At 35.3% G+C, this 25,648-nt stretch overlaps 1 protein-coding gene across 16 annotated transcripts in view; it reads left to right on the forward strand.

Annotated features, from left to right (window-relative positions):
* LOC307185259 (uncharacterized protein) overlaps positions 1 to 25,648 on the forward strand; it is a 1,189,055-nt gene that overhangs the window by 913,549 nt on the left and 249,858 nt on the right. For all 16 annotated transcript variants that reach the window (XR_013827927.1, XM_079919222.1, XM_079919221.1 and 13 more), the window contains one exon: positions 14,694 to 14,738. Coding sequence is in view for 15 of the 16 variants with exons in the window: in XM_079919222.1 (XP_079775348.1) it covers positions 14,700 to 14,738 (39 nt within the window). In the remaining variant the exon portion in view is untranslated. The remainder of the gene's footprint in view (positions 1 to 14,693; positions 14,739 to 25,648) is intronic.

Raw genomic sequence — 25,648 nt, forward strand, 5'->3', positions numbered from 1 at the left:
CCACAACTAGAGAAAGCCTGCGTACAGCAACAAAGACCCAACACAGCCAAACAGAAATAAATAAAATAAAAAATAATAAAAAGCCAATTCTTAAAAAAGATATAGATATATAAATGTCACTGGATAAAGGTTTACATATGTCATCATGAATTCTACTGAGACTGGAAGGACAGAACTACCTCTAACAATGTTTATCATAAGCATGATTTATTTTACAAGAAGAGCTTTTCAGATTCAAAAGGAACACTCTATTCATCATCTCAATCCATTACACAGGGCTTTGTAGAGAATTACACTGAGAAGAATGTTAGTGTCTTAAAAGTTTACATTTTTATTGATTTTAAAACAATGAGACCAAGTTTTATTTTGATCAGTCTAACTGGGCTGTTGAATTGGGGGGGGATGAGCACAGAGTATTTTATTAGCTTTATTCCCTCTCCAAGAACTTTAGTCAACAATGAAGAGCTTTTTCTTCCATTGATTTGAATACCAACCAATGCTACCAAATGAGAAAATCAAAGCGACAGTAAATTTGAACTCTGTCTATGATAGTATAGCTGAAATACTTCTGTTTGAATGAATCTGTTCATCATCTGTTAGACAGGTTGTTTCAGGTGCATCCTTCCAGGAGTCATGTTGTAAACTCTGGTCTGCTGCATCTTACTATCGAATTGTAAGAGTCCTAGTTGATCTTATGGTAACTACATTGACCTTATGTAATTTTGTCAGAGCATTGCTCTTTGGTTTATTATGGCTTATTATTATTTCCTTGCTATGTTATTTTTCCAAGTCATCAATTAAGAGGGAAAATGCTAGTTTGTGCAGTCCCCAAATCAATAAATCTATATATATCTACACCTCTTTCTCTCTCTCGTTTTCTCTCTCTGTCTTTGATCAAATAAAAAAGTTCCATTATTTTTAAAGGATCATTAGACTCTTTGCATTCACCTCTTTAACCTCTTTAATAATTGTATAACTCCTTTTGGTGAATCATGATAAATATCAGACAGGCACTCCCTCACCTCTTGCTTTCATGCCATTTCCCACCCACTTCTCTCCTTATAGGTTGCCAATTTCTTGCACTTTGGTTTGTATTTCCTGTGTTTCTTTTTATAAAACTAAATAGGTATATTCTTCCTTATGTAAATTGTAGCATACTATATGTCGACTTTAGACCACTTAATATTCCAGAAAATTACTCTATATCATTTAAATATAATTTGCCTATTTTTCCCCTATTCCTAAGTATTTTATGGACAAGGATCCTAACTGAAGAGCACCCTCTGTGATTGTATAATGAAATTCAGTATTTTTCAATGGGTGATATTGGTGGTGGTATAGTTGTTCTCTTTCATGTCTGCACGTTAATTTTTTCCTCTTCCGTCTTTCCTTCCCTTCACCTCCAATCTCCAAGAGGCACTATCACTGTTGTATTTATCTCATTCTTCCCCAGAGCACTGCTTCTCCAAGTCTGCAATTTTTATTTTCATTTTCTTTGAAGCCTTTTTCCTGTAGGTGGTGCTGTGAATGATTGGGGCTGAGATCTGTGTTCAGTATTTTAGTAATTAGCCTTGGGACCTTTTCTTTCTGGGGATGTTTTTTTCTGTGTTACATCTAGGGTCTCCACTCTGCTCTTCTATTTTCGTCAGACTGTCTTAAATACTTCTCTGTCTGCTCTCTATGCATACAAGCTTGCAGTCACAATGCATGCTCCAGCATTAGTTCTGTCAGGATTTGGAGTTTATTTCTCTACATAAACGTGGCTATAAGTGTGTGGAATTTCCCATCTTCTAATGATGCTGAAGATATGGGTCATGTGTGATTTTCTTTGAGGTTTCTGTTGATCATATTATTTTGAGGAGATTGTATGAAAAGATTCAGATTCCAGAGATTTTCATTATCCTCCAAACAGGGAATGATTAAAATCCAAACTTTTTACGTGGTTTAAACTGTGCTTCGCAGTCTGGACCCATCTCAACTTCATCTTGAGTTATTCTGACAGTTCTTTCTGCTCTAGCTGTGCTCAAGTTCTTTGCCTTTAGAATGTCTCTTACAGATACCCATAAAAATAATTTTACTTTAATATTTATTGTGATATTACTCATATGTACTATCTTTAATGTAAGTAGAATTAATTAAATCTCTCTTGCACAATTATTATTACTTCTTTTTCCAGCAGAATACATGCACAATTTCCCCTCTCTAAATATCTATTCATGATTTTTTACCACTTACTAATATGATTTAAACATGTTAAAATATGCTAATGATTGATTTTCTAATTTGTAAGACACCAATATCAAGCTAGTAACTTTGAGAGCATAGAACTAAATGCACTTTTTAATTCGAGAGAGCACATTTCTTCTTTTTCTCCTCTTGAATTTTAAATTCTACTGACGGGAAGAATGGCACAGTTGAAAAAGTCAATGCTTTTTTATGTTGGTAATGTATCTGAGGCTTAATAGAACTAGCATATATACAACACAGTATTAAGGACAATTTTTCAGTCTCTTTTAAGAATGTTAAAAACATGGAAATTATATTGACTGTGATAATATCGTAATTCATTGCACAGAATACAGTAGCTACACTGTCATTATTTATATCAATAGACTCATTAAGGAGCTGAAGATTTTTCTCCTTGAGTTATTGTGCTCCTCTGAATAGTCAGTGAAACCTTTGGCCATTCCTTTGATCCAGAAATCTGCCTTTGTTTCTCTGGAGAAGCACTAGAGAAATTATCTTAGAGATACTGTAGACACTTAAAAAGAAGCCTACACATTCCTTTCAATATAACCACTCTGGATTATTTACCATGGATTATTATCTAACATGCTTGGCAAGCAGAACTTTAAAATTAAAAAGACCCAGGTTCAAATTCACCTTCACTTCACACTTCATATATTAAAAGGTTGTTTAATCTAATTTTTAGCTTGTGCACCTGTATGTTAAGAAAAATAACATCTATCTCATGGAGGCACTATGAAATTTGATAAAGTAATGTATACCAAGCTGCTCTTGCAGTAATTGGCAACTCATTGTGGCGCAACAAGAAAGCTATTGATATTCTTCAAATCTCTTTGAAATCAGAGTGCACATTAAGGTGGCTTATTAGAGGTGATATCATTTGATGTTTCTTCATTTTTATACCATAATGCTTCTTGGGAACTGCTCTGTGTAGGTAGCAGAATTTTAAAGGTGTCTTATAATTAGTTTCTGATTGTGGCTGTTCTTAAATAGTTCAATCAAGTATGCAATAGAAGGAACTTTTGCTAGTTGGGTAGATTAAGATATTACTCTGCAAGTATGTCTTCTCAGGGCACCTTTGAGACACAGTGTCCCAGAGGAAGCAACTACTCAAAATGGAGAGATATAAATCAGAGTGACTTCTCACTGAACATTTCAGTAACATGTGTCTGCTACTGTTCTAAGAATTTTAAAATATGTTAATTCATTTACTCGTCATATTTAACCTTCTGAAGTAGCAGAGTAGCATGGCCTACTCTGCTCACCTTTACCTATCTGTGCATTCATACTCCAGCTGCTGTGAGTGCTGGATACTAATTGTTCAGAGATTTTCCCATCTTTGGAGAATTGTCCTCCCCTCTCACCCAAACTGTCTTATTGGAGAGATTAGCCCCAATCCTCATATAAGTGTACAAAAGACTGCTTTTTCCCTACAGCGGAATAACTCCGTGCTTCCCCAATAGGTTCAAGTTGAAGTAGGCTCCAGCTGTGGTGGCTACTCTCCAAGATGGCTCCCCAATGAATCCATATCTCTTGGTATTTATCTGTTTATGTTGTCCTTTCCTATATTGAATCTGGGATAGCCCAATAGGATGTATAACCACTAGAATAGAATATTACCAATAGAATGTGGCAAAAGTGACACTGCAGTTCTCTGAGGTTAGATTATAAGAACCTTCAAAGCTTCTACATTTGTCTCATAATATTTATCCTGGGGAAGATAAACCACCATGTTAAAAATGTCTGATTATCCTAGGAGGGCTATGATGTGAGGAGCACAAGCCATGTGGAGAGAATCTGGATGGAGACAGAGCAGATGCTGTACTGCTCCAGGTATTCCAGACATCCCAGCCAAGTGTCAGACATGTGGGTGAACATGCTATCTTGGATATTTCAGTCCCAATGGATTCAACATGGGGAAGAAATGAGGACCCTAAGCTTATGTCTCCAGTTGCATTGTCCCAGTCACCTTCAGTCCTTTGAGCCACCTCGTCTCACTGTACTCTGTCCAAATTTCTGACCCACCAGAACCATGAGATAATAAAACTGTTTTCCACCACTAATTTGGGAGGAAGTATGCAGCAGTAGATGACGAGAACACCTGTGAGACCACACACCTGCTTAGCTTCTTCCTCAACTCTATGCTGCTTCCGCTCCTTTCTTCAGTGCAGTCCTTCAATAAGTCACTTGCACAAGAATCATCATCTCAGCTTGTCTTCTAGATGACTATACCTAAAACTTGTAGGTTCTTTTAGTATTCACACTTTATAGATGCTCAGTGGAGGCACTGATGAATAAAATAACTAACCGGAAGTCACACGGCTAATACTTAAGAGAGCTGGTACTTGAACCAGGCCTCAGAGCCCTTGTTCTTAACCAGAATGCTATCAGAATGCTATTTAGCTCCAGACCAGAGGTACCTGCCTACCATGGGCAGAATATCATGTTGGGCTACTATATTAAAACTCCAAATCAAATAAGCCTTACAATATGAAGAGCAATCATTTACTCATTTTCTGATTTTTTTTTTTTTTCATTCCGAGGGTCTGTGTCTTCTACTGAGAGAAAGAATCCACTGTCTTGTTTAGCATGTAAGCTTTCTGTGAGATGGCAGCATGACAACACATGGGGGGCCTGGCTGTCGGCCAAGTACAGTGGTATTCTGTTCGCACCATGCTAGTCCTTTTGTCACTTGTTAAAAATTCAGTGTTATCTACTCTCCCAAATATTGCTACCATCTGCCTACACATGACTTTGACAATGACTATGTGGTAGTCACACACAGTAGGCACACAGCTGTGTGCCTAATACCAATTATTATGATGTCAAATGGCCAAAGCAAATACATTTTCAAGCATCTATTTTTAAACTCTGCCCTCCCAGTTTTCCCCAGCACCCTGGATCCCCAAAGCACCTTGCTTATTCTTTTGAAATATTGTGATGGTCTTAGAAACTACTGATGCTTTCTGCTTCATAAAGGAAAAAAGTATCATAAAAATCTATACATCTATCAACCAAATTAAAATAGCTTTAGGGGCTAATTTTTTAAGATCACAATTAGAGATATAGTGTGGACTGGTAAAAATGTTCATTTAATTTTGTTAAATGGAGCCAAGATAACTTGATAGTTTTACAGTAGCATTTTCCCAAATGTGTACTTACAAATAAGTCAGTGCTTGCATTATGGATCTTAACGTTCCTTTAAAAGTTTCTGGGAAATATTACATAGTTTAAAATGGCATAATCTTAGCTAGTGTTGTCTGACATGTTTGGCAGGTTCCCAGCAATAAGAAATTTCTGAAATAGCAAAGTTTTTTTCTCAACAATTAACTTTAATAAGAATATGTTCATCTCCATCTCCTCACCAGCTTAGCTGTAGAATATCAGTTAATATTTATTACCTGCTTAGAGTAATAATAAAAAAAAATTTCATACATGTGCACTTTGAGACAAAGACCTTCCATTTGAAATGCCTGGCATTAAGCTGAGCACAGCCAGAGGCTGGAGAGTCTCACAAATGTAAGAATGAAGACAAGAAGATATAACTCCCTCTGGAAGGAAAGCAAATGATAATACCAAGATAAAAATCTCTTGGTATCTGTCTTGGGAAATTTTGGCAATTAACTGTGGCGTTCCATTTAGTGAGAATCCAAAGTGTCAGAAATATAAAAAAGAGTGTAAAGGTCAAAATACAAAGGAAGTCACAGATCAATACAAAAAGTCCTAACCAGTTGCTCTGTACCTTTCTTCAACAAACAAACAGACAAAAATAAAACAAACAAAGAACTTACGTTTTGCTCTGCAAATCCTTCTGGATTTAACTAGAATTTTATTTTGGGCAAGTTTCACTCAGTTTCAGTGACCATGCTGCTTCTGCACCAGGCTAACTAGCACTCATTCTCCATATATCCTCTTAGGCTTTGCTGCCTCTGAGCCCCTCCTATCTTTAATAAGTAGCCCTCTTTGGTTTTCCCACAATGCCATGGTCTTGTATCCTAACACCTGTTCTTCTGTATGATAATTACCTGCTTGTTAGTCTTATTCACAATTGTATACCCAGTGCTTAAAATTACATGTAAGGAACATAGTTGGTGCATGACAAACGTTCATTTATCCCAATATGTATTAAGCAACTACCACATTCCAAGAGCTGTGCTAAGTACTAAAAATACAGCAAATAAGAAGTCAAACATTGTTCCTGACATCATGGAGCCTCCATTTGAATGTAGGACCTGTAGGACAGTAAACACTATTTCTTATGGGTCAATTCAATATACTTGCTATTAAGGATAGTGTGATAATTGTTGGATCCCATCGAGACTGCATTCATTCTGTCACATCTTTACCATCCATTAGCCCTCTTTTGTCTTTCCTTCCTTCTAACCTAGCTTGGATTTCATGGTCCATTATTGTCGGCCCTCCTTTATGTACATCTCAACTCTTCTTCTTCTGTAACACTTGCTTGGCAAAGCCTCAACCACCGGTCAACACAATTCTCTACCTACTACATTCCTCAGGATGGCTACTGAAAAAAAGAAAATCCTGCTGCCTGAATTTATTCTGTTTATGAGTACAAACTTCAAGCTGCTCAGGTATCCTGCTCTATTTACCTTATCAATTCACCCCCTCATCCTTCCATATCTCCCCACTCTCCCACATTTTCTGGTTTTCCCTTCCTATTAGCTCAATTACCTCAGCATATAAACATGCTATAATATCCCATCTTAAAAAATAAAAATCTACATAGTTCTCCAGCTACTTCTTCAATAATCAGCTAGTTTTTATGGTAAAATTCTGCCAAAGAATTCTTTGTGCTCACTGTCTTCTATTTTTTGTTTTTCCATTCTCTCTTGCTGCAGCCATAACCAGCCTTTCATCTAGTCTTGTCTGGATCACCAATTGCCACTGTGTTGCCAAGTCAAGCTGTTTCTCCTAAGTCTTCTGCTCAATAGCACTTGACATTTTCTTATTCTGGGACATTATACTCCCCAGGTTTTCTTATTTCCTTGCTGTCCAGTACCCTTGACTGGCCCCTCTGTTTTGCTTCATCCTGTAAACATTTTAGTGTCCTTTGCAGCTCTCATCCCTCATGTTCAAACACATCTCCTGGGTGACTTCATCCAGTCACAGAATTTTTATATAATCTGATAGATGATTCTGAGAGTCACATTTTTAGCCCCAAACTTTCCCCTGGACACTAGACTCATACAGCATATCTAACTACCTATTGCTATTTCCACTTGATGTTTATGTATCTTACATATATAGGACTTTTCATCCATTGCCTGGGATACTCTCTCTTCATATCTTCTAAACCTTTTCTTCATGCCATTTGAGTCTAAGCTTAAGTACTGTTTCTTTAGAAAATCCCATCCTACCAAACCATCCAGTCAAACCCTCTCCCAACTGTATGTGCATCCTCTTACGCTGCTATATTTTCCTTTAGAGTATTTACTTGCTTATTTTCATCTCTCTTACTAGACAGAAAGATTCATGAAGACATGCATTACTATATCCTTAGAACATAGAACAAAACATAAAACACAGAAGGCATTCAAAAATTTTGATAAATAAAATAAGCAAATAGATAAAATAATTACAGATAGTTACACTCCGAAAGAAAAAAATAGGGTGTGGTGTTGTATTTAAAAACAAAATAACTGTGGAAGGGTGAATAAAATTGTCAGACATCTCTCTGAGATAATGACTAAGACTTAAAGGTTGAGAGTGAAGCTGCCTCCTGTAAAGCCAGGGAAAACACATTCAAGGAAGAGCAAATAGAAAGTGTAAAGAACCTACACAAAGAGCTTGTTGAATTCCAGGAATTGTTGGAGGACCTTTGTGACTGGAGCACACTGAATGAAGGAGGGAGTGGCTTGAGATCCGGATGGAGAGATGAGTAAGAGGTAATTAGGAGCTGCTTATAGGCAATGATAAGGGCTTTTAGTACCATTTTTAGTGAAATCAAAAACTACTGCAAAGTTTTAAGCAGGGGAGTGGCATGATCTTATTATTTTGTAATAAGGACTTGCTGTTCAGTGGATAATGGATGGAAGGAGAGCAATACAATAGTAAAAGCAACAGGGAGAGCAGTCTTGTGGCTATTACACTAGTCAGGAAAGAGATGATGATGACTGGTCTCGGGTTGTGACAATGACATGGAGAAAATGACACAGGTTTGCAATTTATTTTGAATCTAGAATTGATAGATATTTTTAATAGATTGAATCTGGGATGAGGTAAGGGAAAGAACCAAATTAAGTATGACTCTCAGATATACGTAGGAACAGGAAGACCTGTCAATTTCCAATTTAAAGAAGAGTAAGTAGGATAAGATTTGCAGAGGAAAATCGAGTCATTTGGGTTAGATTAAATCTGAGGTGCCTATGAGATATGCCAGTGGAGATGTCTGAGCTCTGATAGAGTTTATGTAATTGAACTTCTGGGGTGGTTTTATTATATTCCCCACTTTACAAATGAATTTACTGAGATATGGAGGGGTTAATTAATTTCCCCACATCCTTCAGCAGCAAATGGAAAAGTGAGAATTACATTAAGTCTGTCTCACTCTAAAACAGTGTATATAACTCATTAAGGTTAGATGATCTGGGAAGAAGTCTGTTCAAGAAATACAGATTTGGGAGTTGTCAGCACATGATATTATATATCCATTGGTGTGACTACCTAGGAAGAAGAGAGGGCTGAGAACTGAGGAATATCAACCTGTAGAGGCTGGCTAAAGATAACGAAGGGCATCAAGATGGTCTGACCAATTAGGTAAGAGAAAAATCAGGAGAAAGTTTCATGGCGGCAGAGAACACAGTGTTACTGATAGGAAGGAACAGTGAACTGTGTTGAATTGCTGAGAATTTGAGTAAAATGAGTACTAGAATGATCCATATATGTTTCGTAAACAAATAAGTGCATGATTAAAGATCTTCAAAAATATATTTCCTCCAGAAACTCATCAACCTCTTTTATTCCTTTCAATTTTTAAAAACTATGCTCAGACTGGATCTTAAAAAAAGTATGAAGTATAGGAAAAAATGGAGAAAATAAGAAGCATTTCTAAATCATGTGACTTTGGACAAATCATTTGACTTTCTCTAAAGTTCCAAGTCCTTGTCATAAAACAAGAAAAGTTGTCTATTCTATTTCATTTATAAGCTTCTTGGAAACCATATGTAGCGATGGGGTGTTAAAATGTTTTTAAAAACTCTTGAAATATTAAGCCATATTAGTTCTTTATACGTATGTGAACATTTACATTTTCTCTTATTCTGTCTTCCCATTGAATAGCAAACCTTGAAGACTGTAACTTCTACTATTTACTTAGTTCAGTTGGGCCTAGTACTGTAGAGTGCATTTAACAGGGTAAAAAAGATGTCAAATCAGATGCTGTTTTCCAGATGCTGTGATATTGTGACTCATAATAAGAAATGCACATTTGGTCTTCTAGCCATTCCTGGTACAGATCTCCTAAAACCCTTGGAATTTCCTAAGTGAAGAGAACAGTTTTGTTATGTTAATGAAGTGATTTTTGGAAAGCCCTTGGGTAACCTTAAGAATGGGGGCTGTTTGCCAGGGGAACCAACACTGTGATTGGAGGGTTGGAACTTTCAGTGCTTCTCACCCTCCCACCTCTTCCACCTCCACTCCAACCTGCTAGGAGAGGGGAGGAGCTGGAGTTTGGATCAGTTGTCCCTCTATCTGGATGTTTATCTGTATCTTTTCTTCATGTCGTTTTATAATAAATATAATACAGTAATCCAGTAGGTAAAATGTTTCTCTGAGTTCTGTGAGCTGCTTTAGTAAATTAATGAACCTGCAGAGGGGGTCATGGGAACTTTTGCCTGTAGGTCAGAAGTCCAGGTAACAACCTGGGCTTGTGACTGGCGTCTGAAAGGTGGGGGGAGGGGCAGTCTTGTAGGACTGAACCCTTAACCTGTGAGATCTTATGTTATCTCCTGATAGATAGTGTCAGAATTGAGCTGAATTCTTTGGACATGCCGCTGGCATCTGAGGAATGCTTGTTGGTGTAAAAACACCCCCAGTGCCCCACATTGGAATTTGGTGATCAGGAACCCAAAAGAGGTGCCTTCATACATTTTGTAATTATTATTATTGTTAATAGTATCAGTATTTGTAGGTGGTCACTACAGTCATCTACCCCCATCATTTTTTCTAGGAATGTAAATAACAGATTTTTATATTTTTAGGTACATATTACTCCTGTTGTAACTCTTATAAAGTTACAATACAGTAAGGTTGTGAATGATAATCCTAAAGTTGGAGGCTTTCTTGGTCCTACTCCACAGTTGTAAATTTTTTTTTAATGGAAAATAAGGAGGAATACCCGAGAATGGTTTCATGGTTTCATGGTTTCCTTATGGAAGGCTGTGTGTATAAATATCCTTCTAGCACCTATATGCTTCTCAGCCATATTACAGGGAAACCATAATTACTAAGACGTGAGAGATAAAGAGATAGAATAGCAATATAAGCAATAATAACATTAACCATTTTAAAGTTTTGTTGGACAGACTAAGCACAAAGGCAGTCTGAAAATATCAGCAACAGCATATCTGAAAAGACAGTGTTCATACAGAAGTTAGTAACAACCCATCATAGAAAACATGGGGTAAAAATGAGCAATTGATAATTGAGAGCAAAAAAAAAAAAAATACATAAAATCAATATCCCTATTATATGTTAGTTAATTATTTAGAAATTTAAGTCTAAGAGTCAGTAGATTTTGTTACAAGACCAGAACCACCTTTTCACTATAGCCATTGCCCTTTGGTGTCCTGGAATGACTTTACAAAAGCAAATGGTCTGGAAATTTCATAAGCCAATTTGGTCTTTTCTGGCCAAGTTCCAAAATGGTCGTTCTGAACAAGGCTTATAATTGAGACCACTATAAAGCTCTAATCTTACTGTAATGTGACAGCAACCACTACCATTTACAGTTTCCTCTCCACACTCAGGGGACTCATACTGTGATGGAGAATGGGGAAAACAGGATCAGGAGAAACCAGAGAAAACAGTTTGGTTTTTTGACTATTAACTTGGAGTTATTTGTACTAAGAGTTCCTCTAATCTACCCACAGACTTGGGATACTTCAAGCATAAGCCCTAGGGAATTCAGGGTTTTTTGTATGTTCCTATTGGGATTTCCTTTGGCTTTTCTCCCTCATTTTCAGTTAAATAGGCCAGACAAAAATCAACATTACAAAGATATCTAATAATAGAAAGACAAAAACATTCTGAGACAAAATGGGTTTGGGGAATACTATTTAATAGATAAGGAGTGCAGGCATCTGGAATCACAATGGAAAAATAATTCAAATAGTAAAACTGGGTTTCTGGAGCCCCTCAAGCTAAACAGACTTCATAACAGTCAACCACACCACCCTCAATTCAGAATGACTCAACCTTTAACCAATTTATAATTTAATTTTGAAATTTAAGAAATGTTTAAAGTATTTTGCTAAAAATTATATCCCATCTCTTTTGCACCCTAATGATCTCCAGAGAGGGGTGGTTTCTCAAGGACAGTGTCAAAGAAAAATTGCACCAGATGGAGTTAAACAGGCAAGGAAGACTATTTTAGTCAATTACCATAAGGGTGAGAGATTGAACTCAGCTCCACTGAAACAAAATGCAGATGAGTTTTTAAGCATTGACTGGATCCTCTGTGTTTGCAAATCAGCACTTGTCAAAGCTGGGCTTCTACCTTCCCCTAGAGACTTGTAGATGGAGCCCTATCTTTAATGAGGACTACATTTCTGGGAGAATATTTACATCTCAAAGGGGCAGAAAAAGAATTTACAATGGCAAGTTTTCTAAAGTAAGAAAAGGGAGGGGCTTCCTTAGTGGCGCAGTGGTTGAGAGTCCACTTGCCAATGCAAGGGACACGGGTTCGTGCCCCAGTTTGGGAAGATCCCACATGCTGCGAAGCGGCTAGGCCTGTGAGCCATGGCTGCTGAACCTGCGCGTCTGGAGCCTGTGCTCTGCAACGGGAGAGGCCACAACAGTGAGAGGCCGCGTATCGCAAAAAAAAAAAAAAAAAAAAAAAAAAGGGGAGATCAGAGGTCTATAGCCAAGAAGAAACCTATCTAAAGTTTGATTAAGCAGTGGGGAACATTCAGGCTGTTGTGGTCAACAGTTCCAGGACTCATGTCCTATACAGATACTGCTAAAACAGTCTTTTATGATGTATGTACTTATAGCCTATGAGTTATTCAAAGCAACATGCAGAGATTTCTGGGAAATCTGGATAAAGATTTATGAGCTCCTCAAAGCTCTGTGCCATGGCTGGACCTCTCACCTGTTAAGACCTCATACATTGTTTTGAAAGAACTCAGTTTTACAGCATGAGATCAACTGATGCTGTGCTGAGGCACAAATGTTTTTGCCTCTTCTTCAGCCAGCAGGAAATCCCTGGAGAGGGTGTAATAAGTCAGAAGGCTAGAGGAGATGTTGAAGGAAAAGCAGTTGCTTCTTACTGCTAATGTTTAATCTGTCCCCTACAGAAATGAAAGTGGCTTTTTATCTTTGAGTAGAATAAGGTGATTTCTTAGAAGGGGAACAAGATGACTTGCAGAAGTTGATGCTGATGCCTGAGTGGTAAATTCAATTCAGCACATGACTTATGCGAATTTCAAGACTGAGATAAACTTCACTAATGTAATGGCTTTTGGGGAATAAGTTCAGAATTTCTTTTAAGTCTCTTAAACTGTTGTTGCCTTGCCGTTGTGGGTTACGTTTGATCTGCCACATTTAATAGCTTGTCATTATTTCTGTCATCTTCATAGAAATTTGCTCCAGGCTAAAACCTGACTCACAAGTTGAAGGGAATCGTAAAGTACTTTTCCCAAATCTGAGAACTTCATAATTCAATATAAAACAAAACAATAATACATACAATATAAACACTTTAATAAATGCCTATTTTATGATCAAGGTGTTTGTTTAAACGTGTTTTTCAAATATTAACTTAATATCTATAAGGTCCCTGAATTCTAGTAAATTTGTATTGTATTCTAGTAAATTTGTATAAACATAACTATTCTCGTATGTTTACAGTACTTTTATTTCTATTTCCTACTGTGTAGTACTTATGATTTAATGTTATTTTCTATAACACATTAATATGAAATCTTTTGAAAAAATATTGTCTTATAACTAAGTAGCAAAATGGTCTTAAAAAAGTTTTATCAAAGTATAATTGACAGGGCTTCCCAGGTGGCGCGGTGGTTGAGAGTCCGCCTGCTAATGCAGGGGACATGGGTTCGTGACCCGGTCCAGGAGGATCCCGCATGCCGCAGAGCGGCTGGGCCCGTGAGCCATGGCCGCTGAGCCTGCGCATCCGGAGCCTGTGCTCCGCAACGGGAGAGGCCACGACACGGAGAGGCCCACGTACCGCAAAAAAAAAAAAAAAAAGTATAATTGACATACAATAAACTACACTTAAAGTGTACAATTTGATGAGTTTTGACAAATGTATATAAACATGGAACCGTCACTGCAGTGAAGAAAATGGACATCATCCATCACCCCAAGTTTCCTTGTTCCATTTCTTTTTAAAACTTATTTAATAATTTATTTTTGGCTACGTTGGGTCTTCATTCCTGCAGGTGGGCTTTCTCTACTTCTGGCAAGCGAGGGCTGCTCTTCATTGCGATGTGCATGCTTCTCACTGCGGTGGCTTCTCTTGTTGGGGAACACAGGCTCTAGGTGCGCGGGCTTCAGTAGTTGTGGCGCACTACTCTAGAGCACGGTCTAGCTCACGGGCTCTAGAGCACAGGCTCAGTAGTTGTGGCCCATGAGCTTAGTTCTCCACGGCATGTGGGATCTTCCCCGACCAGGGATCAAACCCGTGTCCCCTACAGTGGCAGGCGGATTCTTAACCACTGCATCACCAGGGAAGTCCCCCTTGTTCCATTTTTAGTGCTGTACTCTTGCCCTCTCTATTCTTACTCTTGAGGCCTCTGTCCAGAAGCAGCCTCTAATCTGCTTTCTGTTATATATTAATTTGAACTTTTTAGAATTTCTATAAATTTTATGTAAATGGAATCATACATTATGCACTTCTTTAGTCTGCCTTTTTTACTCAGCAAAATTATTTTGGGATTCACCCACATTTTGGTGTGTATGAAGAATTCATTCTTTTTTAATTGCAGAAATATTCTGTTGTAGGATGTATAAGATTTTGTCTATTCACCTGTTGATAGACGTCTGGATTGTTTACAGTTTTTGAATATCATAAATAAAACTGCTATGAACACTTATTTAAAAGTATTTGATAAGCTGTATACTTTCTTTTTTCTTGCTAAATATCTAGTAGTATAATAGGGGAATCATCTGATATATGTATGTTTAACTTTTAAATAAATTGCCAAACTATTTTCTAACGTTGTTGTACCATTTTATACTCTTATCAGGAGTGTATGAAAGTTCCAGTTGCTCCATATCCTCACCAACAATTGGTATGTATGGACTTCTTAATTTTAGTCATTGTAAAATAGGTGCTTAGTAGTATCTCCTTATGGTTTTAATTTGCATTTCCCTAATGAATAATGATGATAAACATCTCTTCATGAGCTTACTTACTTGCCATCCATACATCTACATTGGTGAAGTGTCTGTTCAAATCTTTTGTTTATTTCTATTTTGGGTGGTTTGATATGCTATTATTGATTTTTGAGAATTCTCTATATATTCTAGATACAAGTCTTTATTATTGCCTTAAAATGCAATATCCAAATCTGTGGCTATTCTGTCCCTTATCTTAACAGTATCTTTTTAACAGAAGTTTTTAATTTTAATGAAGTCACTTTGTCAATTGGTTCTTTTATGAATTGTGCTTCTTGGGTTATACCTAAAATTTTTTTTGATAACTGGGTAATAAAACTTTTCTCCTAAATTTTCTTTTACAATTTTTGTAGTTTCATTTTTTATATTTAGAACTGATTCATTTGAATAAATTTTTTAATGTCCTTTGTGTAAAAAGATTTATTTTTGCATATGGTTATCCAATTGTACCAGCATCATTTGGTGACAATATTATCCTTTCTCTACCATATTACCTGTATATCTTTGTTGAAAACCAGTTATCCACATATGTGTGGTGTATTCCTGGACTCCCTTTCTGTTTACATAATTGATTTGCCCATCCTTATGATAATACTACACTGTCTTGATTACTATAGCTTTATTATAAATCTTAAAGTCACTAGTATTAATATTCCAACTTCGTTCTTTTCAAAATTGTTTTGGCTATTCTAGGTCTTTGCATTTTCATGTCAGATTTAAAATTAGTTCATTAATTTCTCCAAAACCTTGATGGGATTTTGATTATGAATCTAAAAATCAATTTAAGGAGAATTGGCATCATAACAATATTGAGTCTTTCAATCTATGAACAAAGTACCTTCCTATACATTTATGTGCCCTTTATATTATCTCAGCAATGTTTTTAGCTTTCAGTGTTGAGCACTTTGGCATATCATGTCATATTTATCCCTTAATATGCAATATTTTCATGCTATTGTAAATGGTATAGTTTTTTTTTTTGTTTGACTTTCCAATTGCTCATTGCTAGTATATAAAAATGTAATTTTTTGTGTGTGTTGACATTGTATGCTACAACTTTGATAAGTTCACTTGTTAGCTCCAGTAGCCCTTTTGAAAAACTGCCATTGGATTTTCTACATATAAAGTCATGCTGTCTGTGACTAAAGACATTTTTACTTCTTCCTTTCCAATCTGGATGCCTTTTATTATTATTATTTATTTTATTGCTTATATTGTCTTAATATACTGGCTAAAACTTCCTGTAAAATGTTAAGTAGAAGTGGTAAGAGGAGATATCTTTTTCTTGTTCCTAATTACTGGAGGACAGCATTCAGTATTTTACCAGTTTGTAGAATATTAGCTATAGGTTTTCACAGATACCTTTCACCAGAGTAAGTCAGTCTTACTTACTAAGATTTTTTTAATCGAGAAAAGATGTTAGAATTTATTAAATTTGTTTCCCATGTCTACTGATAAGTCTTTAGCTTTTTCCTTATTTTAGTTTTTTATTGTGGCAAAATACATGAATTGATTTTCAAAAGTTAATCTTTCATTTGATCATGGTGTCTTTGTGTTCTTGCATCTGTGTTCATAAGAGATTGATGTGTAGTTTTCTCATTTTTAATCTCTCTAATTTGGTGTCAGAATAATTCTGGCTTTATGGAATTAATTTTGAAGTATTCTTTGTTTTTGAGTCTCTGGAATAAATTGTATAGTACTGGTATTGTATTTTTTTCTAAATTCTTGCTTGATAAAATTTACTAGTGAAATCATCTGGACCTGGAATTTTCTCTTTTGGACAGTTTTTCTCTACAAATTCAATGTTTTCAATATATGTAAGACTAGTTGGGTTATATATCTTCCTTGAGCAAACTTTGGTAGTTTATGTCTCAGTGAATTGATCCATTTCATCTGTGTTGTCAAGTTTTTTGGCATAAATTTGTTCATAACATTGCTTTATTATCCTTCAGTATCTAGAGAATCTGTATTAAAGTCATCACTCTCATTCCTAATATTTGTAATTTGTGTCTTTCTTTTTTCTCCTTATCAGTCTTGCTAGAGATTTATTAATTCTATTTAGCTTTACAAATAAGATTTTGGCTTCATTAATTATTCTATATTGTTTATGGTTTTCTATTTCATTGATTTTCACTTTTTAAATGATTTCCTTTCATTTACTTATTTTGGGTCTAATTTGCTCTTCTTTTTTTTAGTTTCTCAAGGTAGAAGATGAAGTTATTGATTTGATACCTTTCTTCTTTTCTATATAAGCATTTAGTGCTAGAAGTTTCACTCTAAGCATTGCTTTTGTGTCATCCCAGAAGTTTTGATATGTGTTTTGTCACTTTTATTTAGTTAAAGATCTTTTAAATTTGCATTTTGATTCCTTCTTTGATCCATGGATTACTTAGGAATGCCTGAGGAATTTCTGGAGATCATTATTTTCTGAGTTCTAATTTAACTCCATGTGTTCAGAGAATATAAAACATATGGCTTGGACATTTTAAAATTTGTTGAGACTTGTTTTATGGCCCAGAATATAGTCTATTCTGTGTAAGTGAAAATACAGAGTTTGTGCTGTTAATGGAAGGAATGTTCTATTAATGTCAATTAAGACAATTTGGTTGATTGATTTGTCCAAGTTTTATATATCCTTACTGATAATCTGTCTACTTATGTTCATTACTGAGAAAAGAGGATTGAAATTTCTAACTATAGTTGTGGATTTGTCTGTTTCTCCTTGCAGTTCTGTAAGTTTTTGAAGTTTTGTTTTGAAGTCCTTTTATTATGTGTATAAACATTTTGGATTGTTAGGTTTTCTAGATGAAATGACCTTCTTTATCCCTGTCGGTATTCTTTGTTCTGAAATCCGTTGGTTTAATAACAATCTAGCCACTCCAGATTTCTTTTGATTAGTGTTAGCATGTTATGTCTTTTTTCATCTTTTTACTTTTAACCTGTGTTTTATATTTGAAGTTCATTTCTGGTTGGCAGCGTATATATTGGGTGTTGCTTCTCTAATCAATCTGACAATCTCTGCTTTTTGTGTTTAATCACTTACATTTATTTTGACTGTTTATATGATTAGGTTGAAGTCTATTGTGTTATTTGTTTTCTATTTGTCCCCCTTTTATTTTCTTCCTCTTTTCCTCTTTTTCTGTCTTATTTTGGATTACTTTTTATGTTTCCATTTTATTTTCCTTGTGGCTTATTAGGTCTAACTCTTTGTTTTCTTATTTTAATGATTACTTTTCTTTATAATATACATTTTTTACTTAACATAGTCTAACTTCAAGTGATATTATATCATTCATGAAAAGTATATAACCTTATAGTAATAAACTTACATTTCTTCCTTCCTGATCTTTGCGTTGTTGTAGTTATACATTTTACTTTCATGCTTTTTATTTACCCTGCACTGTGTTTCTAATATTTTTGTTTAACAGTCAAGTCTCTTTTAAAGAGCTTTAAATAATAAGAAAAATCTTACGTATTTACCCAGAGAATTACCATTTTTTGTACTCTAATTTTTGTGTATATCCACATTTCCATCTGGTATACTTTTCCTTTTCCTTAATATATTTCTATAATATTTCTTACAGTGTGATGATGAATTCTTTGAGGTTGTGTATATTTGAAACACTCCTTATTTCACCTTCCTTTTACAAAAATACTTTCTCTGAGTATAGAATTCTAAGTGAAGTTTTTTCTTTCAGTGCTCTAAAGATATTGCTCTAATCTCCTCTCACTTGCATTTTTTTCAATGAGAAATCTTTCATGTTGTCTTAGTTCTTGTCTTTTACACTGAGTGAATTTAAGATTTTATCTTGTATATCTTTCTTGAGCAAACTTTGGTAGTTTATGTCTCAGTGAATTGATCCATTTCATCTATGTTGTCAAGTTTTTTGGCATAAATTTGTTCATAACATTGCTTTATTATCCTTCAATATCTAGAGAATCTGTATTAAAGTCATCACTCTCATTCTTTTCTTATATACTTGCAGTTCAATGATGTACATGAAGCTTATAGTTTTAATCAAGTTTGGAAAATAGTCATTTTCCCTTCAAATAATTTTTCTGTCCTGCCCTTTCTATGTCCTATTTTTAATGGACTCCTATTTTGTGTATATTAAGATGCTTCAAATTTCCCCGCAGTTCACTTATTCTCTTCTCTTTACTTTTAATACTTTTACTTTAATTAGTTTTATATATTTTATTTTTACACTCTACTTTTCAGTCTTCAAATTCACTTATCTTTTCTTCTATACTGTATTCTGCCTTGTATCTGATCTGTGTATTTTTTATCTCAAATATTGTAGTTTTTGTCTCTAGAATTTCTATTTGGATGACTTTTTAAACATATTTTATGGGTTTACTTAACATTTGAACATATGCATCATTGTTATAACAACTGTTTTAATATCCTTTTCTACTAATTATAATATCTTTGTCAATCATCTAGTTTTAGATTGATTTTTTTCTCACTGCATCAGAGTCCCTGCTTGTTCTAACACCCACTACTTTCCTATTCAAGAATTTTAACTTTTTGGGTACTAAATATTTTTGTATTTTGTATTCTCAAGTATATTGCTATGACACAGTGAAGTTATCTGGAAGCAGTTTGAGCCATTCAGGTCTTCTATTAGCATTTATTAGTTGGGACCAGAGCAGTGCCCAGTGCAGGAATATTTTTTCCCCACTACCTATAAAAGGCTATCTGCTCAGTGTCTCATGAATCATGAGGACATGCTGTCCATTCTGGCTGGTGAGAACAGGCATTATCCCTGGCCTTATGTGAGCAGTGAACAATGTTAACACCAGCCCTTCCAGGTGGTTCTTCCCCAACCCCAGCAAGCAATGATTAGTACTCAGAGAAATGCTCAAGTGTAACTCCATGCAGATCTCTGGAGTTTTCTCTCTGTGCAATTTTCTTCTTCCCAGCATTCTGTCCTGCAAAGTCTAGTTGCCTCGGTCTCTCTAGCTTCTCATCTCTTTCACTTTAACTCAGGGGATCTACTGGGCTTTACCTGGGTTCCCTCTGCCTGTGCCTTGGCTGGAAACTCTTTTGAGGGAGTAAGCTGGAACAATCACAGGGATCCCCTTGTTTGTTTCCTGGTCTCAATGATCACTGCCCTTTGTTGCCTAATGTACAATATCTCACAAGCCATTGTTTTATATATTTTGTCCAGTTTTAGGTTGTTTCAGGAGGGAGGACAAACTCTGGCCTATTATTCCATTCTGGCTGGAAGCCCAAAATGTTATGTTTTTAAAGATATTTTTATTACACTATTTTGCAAAATACCTTTGCCTGAGTTTATCCCTCTGGCTCACATAGATCCAAAAGATTTTTTCCTAACTCATTTTCAATAAAATTTACAATGCCAATTTGGAAGTGATTTTACCAACTCTGAGAGGTGTGAGATGACATTCTAAATAGTTTTTATTAAGCTTATTTTCAGTGTCAAACTGGAAGGAAAAAAGCCCTAATTGATTATGATCAGGATGTCCTGAAATAAAATGAGTTTGATTTCAGGACCTTTTTCATTCCTTCGGGAGGTCTCCCTTTGCCATTGCTAAACTAAAATAATTAGCCTATCTTGAAGATGGCTTCTGTCTGAGGATGACTTTATCCTGTATCAGCAATCTTTTCTGAAGCATAAACTGATGACTAAGTTGCTAGCTGATCCCTCAAATCCAATGCTCCTGGGCAAAAAAAAAAAAAAAAAAAAAAAAAAAAAAATATATATATATATATATATATATATATATATATATGTATATATAAAACCTTAACTTGTCACTAAATTAGTCATCTGGAAGAAATTTTCCTTGTTGGCTCTAAGAATAGATGAAGATTAATTTTAGGGTGGGTAAAAACATAAAAATGAGCAGAGAGGGGCAACATAGGAAAAAATACGTTGAAGTAACATGGTAGGACTGTGAAATCTAAGAGTAGAGACAACGTAGAATGTTTAAAAAACAGAATGAATAGTGTTTGTGTCTATGTTGTTCATATTTCTACGGTGTAAATATGCTTTATATCTCTATACCTTCAGATAAATCTGTTTGTGCTCAGAAATCCTTAGACAATCTTATGAAGCAGACTAAGATTTCTAAGAGAAAAAGTCTTAATAAACTGTCATTGGCTAATATAATATAGCAAGGCTCGACTAGTTCCATTCCCAAGCAATAATTTACATAAATTACAAAATGTAGATACAATGAAAGTATGAGATGAGCTCATGTCTTTGTTTTATCTTATTGAAGTATGTTGATTTACAGTTTGTGTTAATTTCTGCTGTATAGCAAAGTGACTCAATTATACATATGCATACATTCTTGTCATGTCTTCATTTAATGCCAAGATAACATTTGTATGCTTGGTCTATGAAGTATTTCTTTTACAGAATAGAAGCTCACCTCTAAACATCTCCTAACATGTTAGTTATCTATTGCTGTTGAACACATTATCCCAAAATCTAGTAGCTGAAACAATAAACATTTAAAGCCTCACATTTTCTGTGGGTGAAGAATCCAGCTTGCCTTAGCTGGGTGCCTTGCCCTCAAGATCTCTCTCATTAAGGTGTCCGCTGGGGTTTGGCAAATGAGAGAAGATTCACTCACTCAGTAATTTTTGAAAAAACTCACTTTCTCATGGGCTCTTGGACTAAAAATGTCAGTTCCTCACTGGTTTCTGGTGAGAGACTTCCCTTAGTTTCTTGCTTAGTGGCTTCTCCATAGGGGAGATCACACAGTGGCAGTCGGCTTTCCTCAGAGAAAGAGAAAACAGTCATATGGAATTCAGTCTTTTTATAAGCTAATTTCAGAAGGGACATAAGATAATTTTTTCTGTATTTTTTGTGTTAGAGGTATGTCACTATGTCCAGCCTACACTAAATGGGAGGACCTGACTACTAGGAGGCAAGGATCATTGTGGGCCATCTTAGAAACTGCCTACCACATCCAAGTAAAACAAAATGTGGTAATTAATGCTCATTACTGTCAATCAAAGTAAATTATTAATTAACTTAGGCCATGGATAAAAATAGGTATCTCTCCGTATGTTGGTTAAGGAAAACTTTAAGAATTTGTGACATTGTCTAACTATAGTTTATGCCTGAATGAACCAGAAATTCAAAAATATATGCTTAATTATAAGATTATCCCCCCTGTGATTAAATAATTCTTCTGTTGAAACACTATGTATATATAAGTTTGGTAGTTCTCTTTCATATTTGTTTCCTTTTAGTAGTTGGTAGTATGTCAGACATTTTCATATGGGAAATTAAATTTTATGATTGTGTCCACATAGTAAGGAATAATCAGCATGCAAAAGATGGAAATATTTTCTCTACAGTGAATTACTTCAAAAGAAGCTGAAACACAGGACTAAGCACAGTTGGTAAAAAATGCCCACACCTCACTACTTCTTTTCCAAAGCTCTTGATGCATATAGTCAGATATTCTTGCCAGTGTGATTGAAATAGCTAAGTACAGGCTACTTCAGCTGACATCTGGGTTATACAGGTTCCAAATCAACCTAAACATACCCCCCACTCAAATTGCTCTTCTTTCTAATTTTATGTTTTTTTTTAATAGCATCAACATACTTAGATTCTCAGCATCATCACTTTTCTTTTAAATATGTAAGATACATTTGTATAATGTTAAGTGTAATGAAGAACATACTACAGGATAATGGGATACAGTGACAGGGGTGGGAGGTGGGGTGGACTGGGGCTGGCACTTGAGACTTGAGTCAGTATACACAGCCTTGGGAGGAGGTTGACTTTTTTTTTTTTTTTTTAATTTATTTTTGGCTGCGTTGGGTCTTCGTTGCTGCGTGCAGGCTTTCTGTAGTTGCAATGAGCGGAGGCTACTCTTTGTTGCAGTGCAAGGGCTTCTCATTGCGGTGGCTTCTCTTGTTGTGGAGCACAGGCTCTAGGTGTGCAGGCTTCAGTAGTTGTGGCGTATGGGCTCAGTAGTTGTGACTCACGGGCTCTAGAGCGCATGCTCAGTAGTTGTGGCACATGGACTTAGTTGCTCCATAGCATGTGGGATCTTCCCAGACCAGGGATGGAACCCATGATCACTTCTTATTCTAAGTAGCACTCTCCATATAGTCATTCAGTTGCAAAGAGTTCTAAATTCAATGCATGCGATGGCCCTCACATCTCATTGGCTGTCTTCCCAGAGCTACCACACACAAATTCTCTCTTCCTTGGATAAGTTTAATAAGCTTTCTTGGGCTTTCCTTATTCAAAAATTTCTTTGCAATATTCTTTTTATTCTTTCAAGAGTAAGCACCTCAAATAATACAATGTATCAATCTCTTGAGATAACATATTCACTCCTCAAACTTCTTAAGTTGAAACATGCTATTCTTTGCCAAACATGTTAAGGTTTACTTGCCTGTTTTCTTCCCATGGCTACTTCTGAAACTTAGCTTACTGTATTTATTTTTGCCTGTTTTAAATTATGTAAATTTTCCCTATCTTTCCATCTGTACTAGTACTGCCTTCCCAACCAACATGTCTAAAACTTTCACATCCAGCAATAATTCTAATGGTAATTCACTCATGGAACCTTACTTGATTGTGCCGTCTAAAAGAAATATTTCTCCATCCCATATTGTGTTTATACTTAATATTACATTTTGTGTTTGTATATTTTATCACCATTATTAGACTACAAAGTAATACTGTTCATCAGTTTTTTCCACCTAGTATCTATCACAAGATCTTATATATACTAAATGTCAAAGAAAGTGTCAAAATTAATTGGATGAATAGACCAAACCGTGGTATGGGTATAAATACCACACCCACCTACATTTGCACATATGTAAACACAAGCAGAAGCACTCATTACATTTTGTGATATTTCTGCTCAGACACTTCCAGTGATGGGATGGGGTTCATCCAGGTCATTTTTCATTCTGTTGCTAGACCACTCTATCATTCTTCATTCTGTTGCTAGAACACTCTAATTGCCTGAATATTTTTTCTTTTTATTATTATTTTTAAAATTTATTTATTTATATCTTAAGGTCATTAATTTTATTCAATCTTAACTTTCTCATATTTCAAGTGGGGTTAGTCTTGCCAATCCATTTACTCTTTTTTCTTTTTAAATTTTTATTTTATATTGGACTATAATTGATTAACAATGTTGTGTTAATTTCAGGTGTACAGCAAAGTGATTCAGTTATACATATACATGTATTTATTCTTTTTCAAATTCTTTTCCCATTTACGTTATTACAGGATACTGAGCAGAGTTCCTGTGTGCTGTACAGTAGGTCCTTGTTGATTATCTGCTTTAAATATAGCAGTGTGTACATGTCAATCCCAAACTCAAATGAAATTAGAACAGTCTTTAATGCCATACACAAAAATAAATTCAAAATGGATTAAACACCTAAATGTAATACTGGGTACTATAAAACTCTTAAAGGAAAACATAGGCAAAATAGTCTCTGACATAAATTGCAGCAATATCTTTTTCAGTCCGTCTCCCAGAGTAATGGAGATAAAAACAAAAATAAACAAATGAGGCCTAATTAAACTCAAACTCTTTTGCACAGCAAAGGAAACCATAAACAAAGCAAAAAGATAACCCAAAGAATGGGAGAAAATATTTGCAAATGATGCAACCAACAAAGGATTAGTCTCCAAAATTTACAAACAGCTCATGTGACTCAATATCATAAAAAAATGAGCCGTTTATTTTTGTGTATGGTGTTAGGGAGTGTTCTAATTTCATTCTTTTACATGTGGCTGTCCAGTTTTCCCAGCACCACTTATTGAGGAGGCTGTCTTCTCTCCATTGTATATTTTTGCCCCCTTTATCATAAATAAGGTGACCATAGGTGCGTGGGTTTATCTCTGGGCTTTCTATCCTGTTCCATTGATCTACATGTCTGTTTTTGTTCCAGTCCCATATTCTTGATTACTGTGGCTTTGTAATATAGTCTAAAGTGAGGGAGCCTGATTCCTTCAGCTTCGTTTTTCTTTCTCAAGATTGCTTTGGCTATTTGGGGTCTTTTGTGTTTCCATACAAATTGTAAAATTTTTTGTTCTAATTTTGTGAAAAATGCCATTGGTAATTTGATGGGGATTGCAATATGTAGATTGCTTTGGGTAGTATAATCATTTTCACAACATTGATTCTTCTGATCCAAGGACATAGTATATCTCTCCATCTGTTTGTGTTGTTTTTGATTTCTTTCATCATTATCTTATGGTTTTTTGTGTACAGGTCTTTTGCCTTCTTAGGTAGGTTTATTCCTAGGTATTTTATTCTTTTTGTTGCAATGGTAAAAGGGATTGTTCCTATAATTTCTCTTTCTGATCTTTTGTTGTTAGTGTATAAGAATGCAAGAGATTTCTGTGTATTAATTTGTATCCAGCAACTTTACTAAATTCATTGATTCGCTCTAGTAGTTTTCTGGTGGCATCTTTAGGATTTTCTATGTAGAGTATCATGTCATATGCAAACAGTGACAGTTTTACTTCTTCTTTTCCAATTTGTATTCCTTTTATTTCTTTTTCCTCTCTGATTGCCATGGCTAGGACTTCCAAAACTATGTTGAATAACAGTGGTGAGAGTGGACATCCTTGTCTTTTTCCTGATCTTAGAGGAAATGCTTTCAGTTTTTAACCATTGAGAATAATGTTTGCTGTAGGTTTGTCATATATGGCCTTTATTATATTGAGGTAGATTCCCTCTATGCCCATTATCTGGAGAGTTTTTATCATAAATGTGTGTTGAATTTTGTCAAAAGCTTTTTCTGCATCTACTGAGGTGATCATATGGTTTT

Source organism: Stenella coeruleoalba, assembly GCF_951394435.1.
Source record: "Stenella coeruleoalba genome assembly, chromosome: 4".
NCBI classification, from domain to species: Eukaryota; Metazoa; Chordata; class Mammalia; order Artiodactyla; family Delphinidae; genus Stenella; species Stenella coeruleoalba.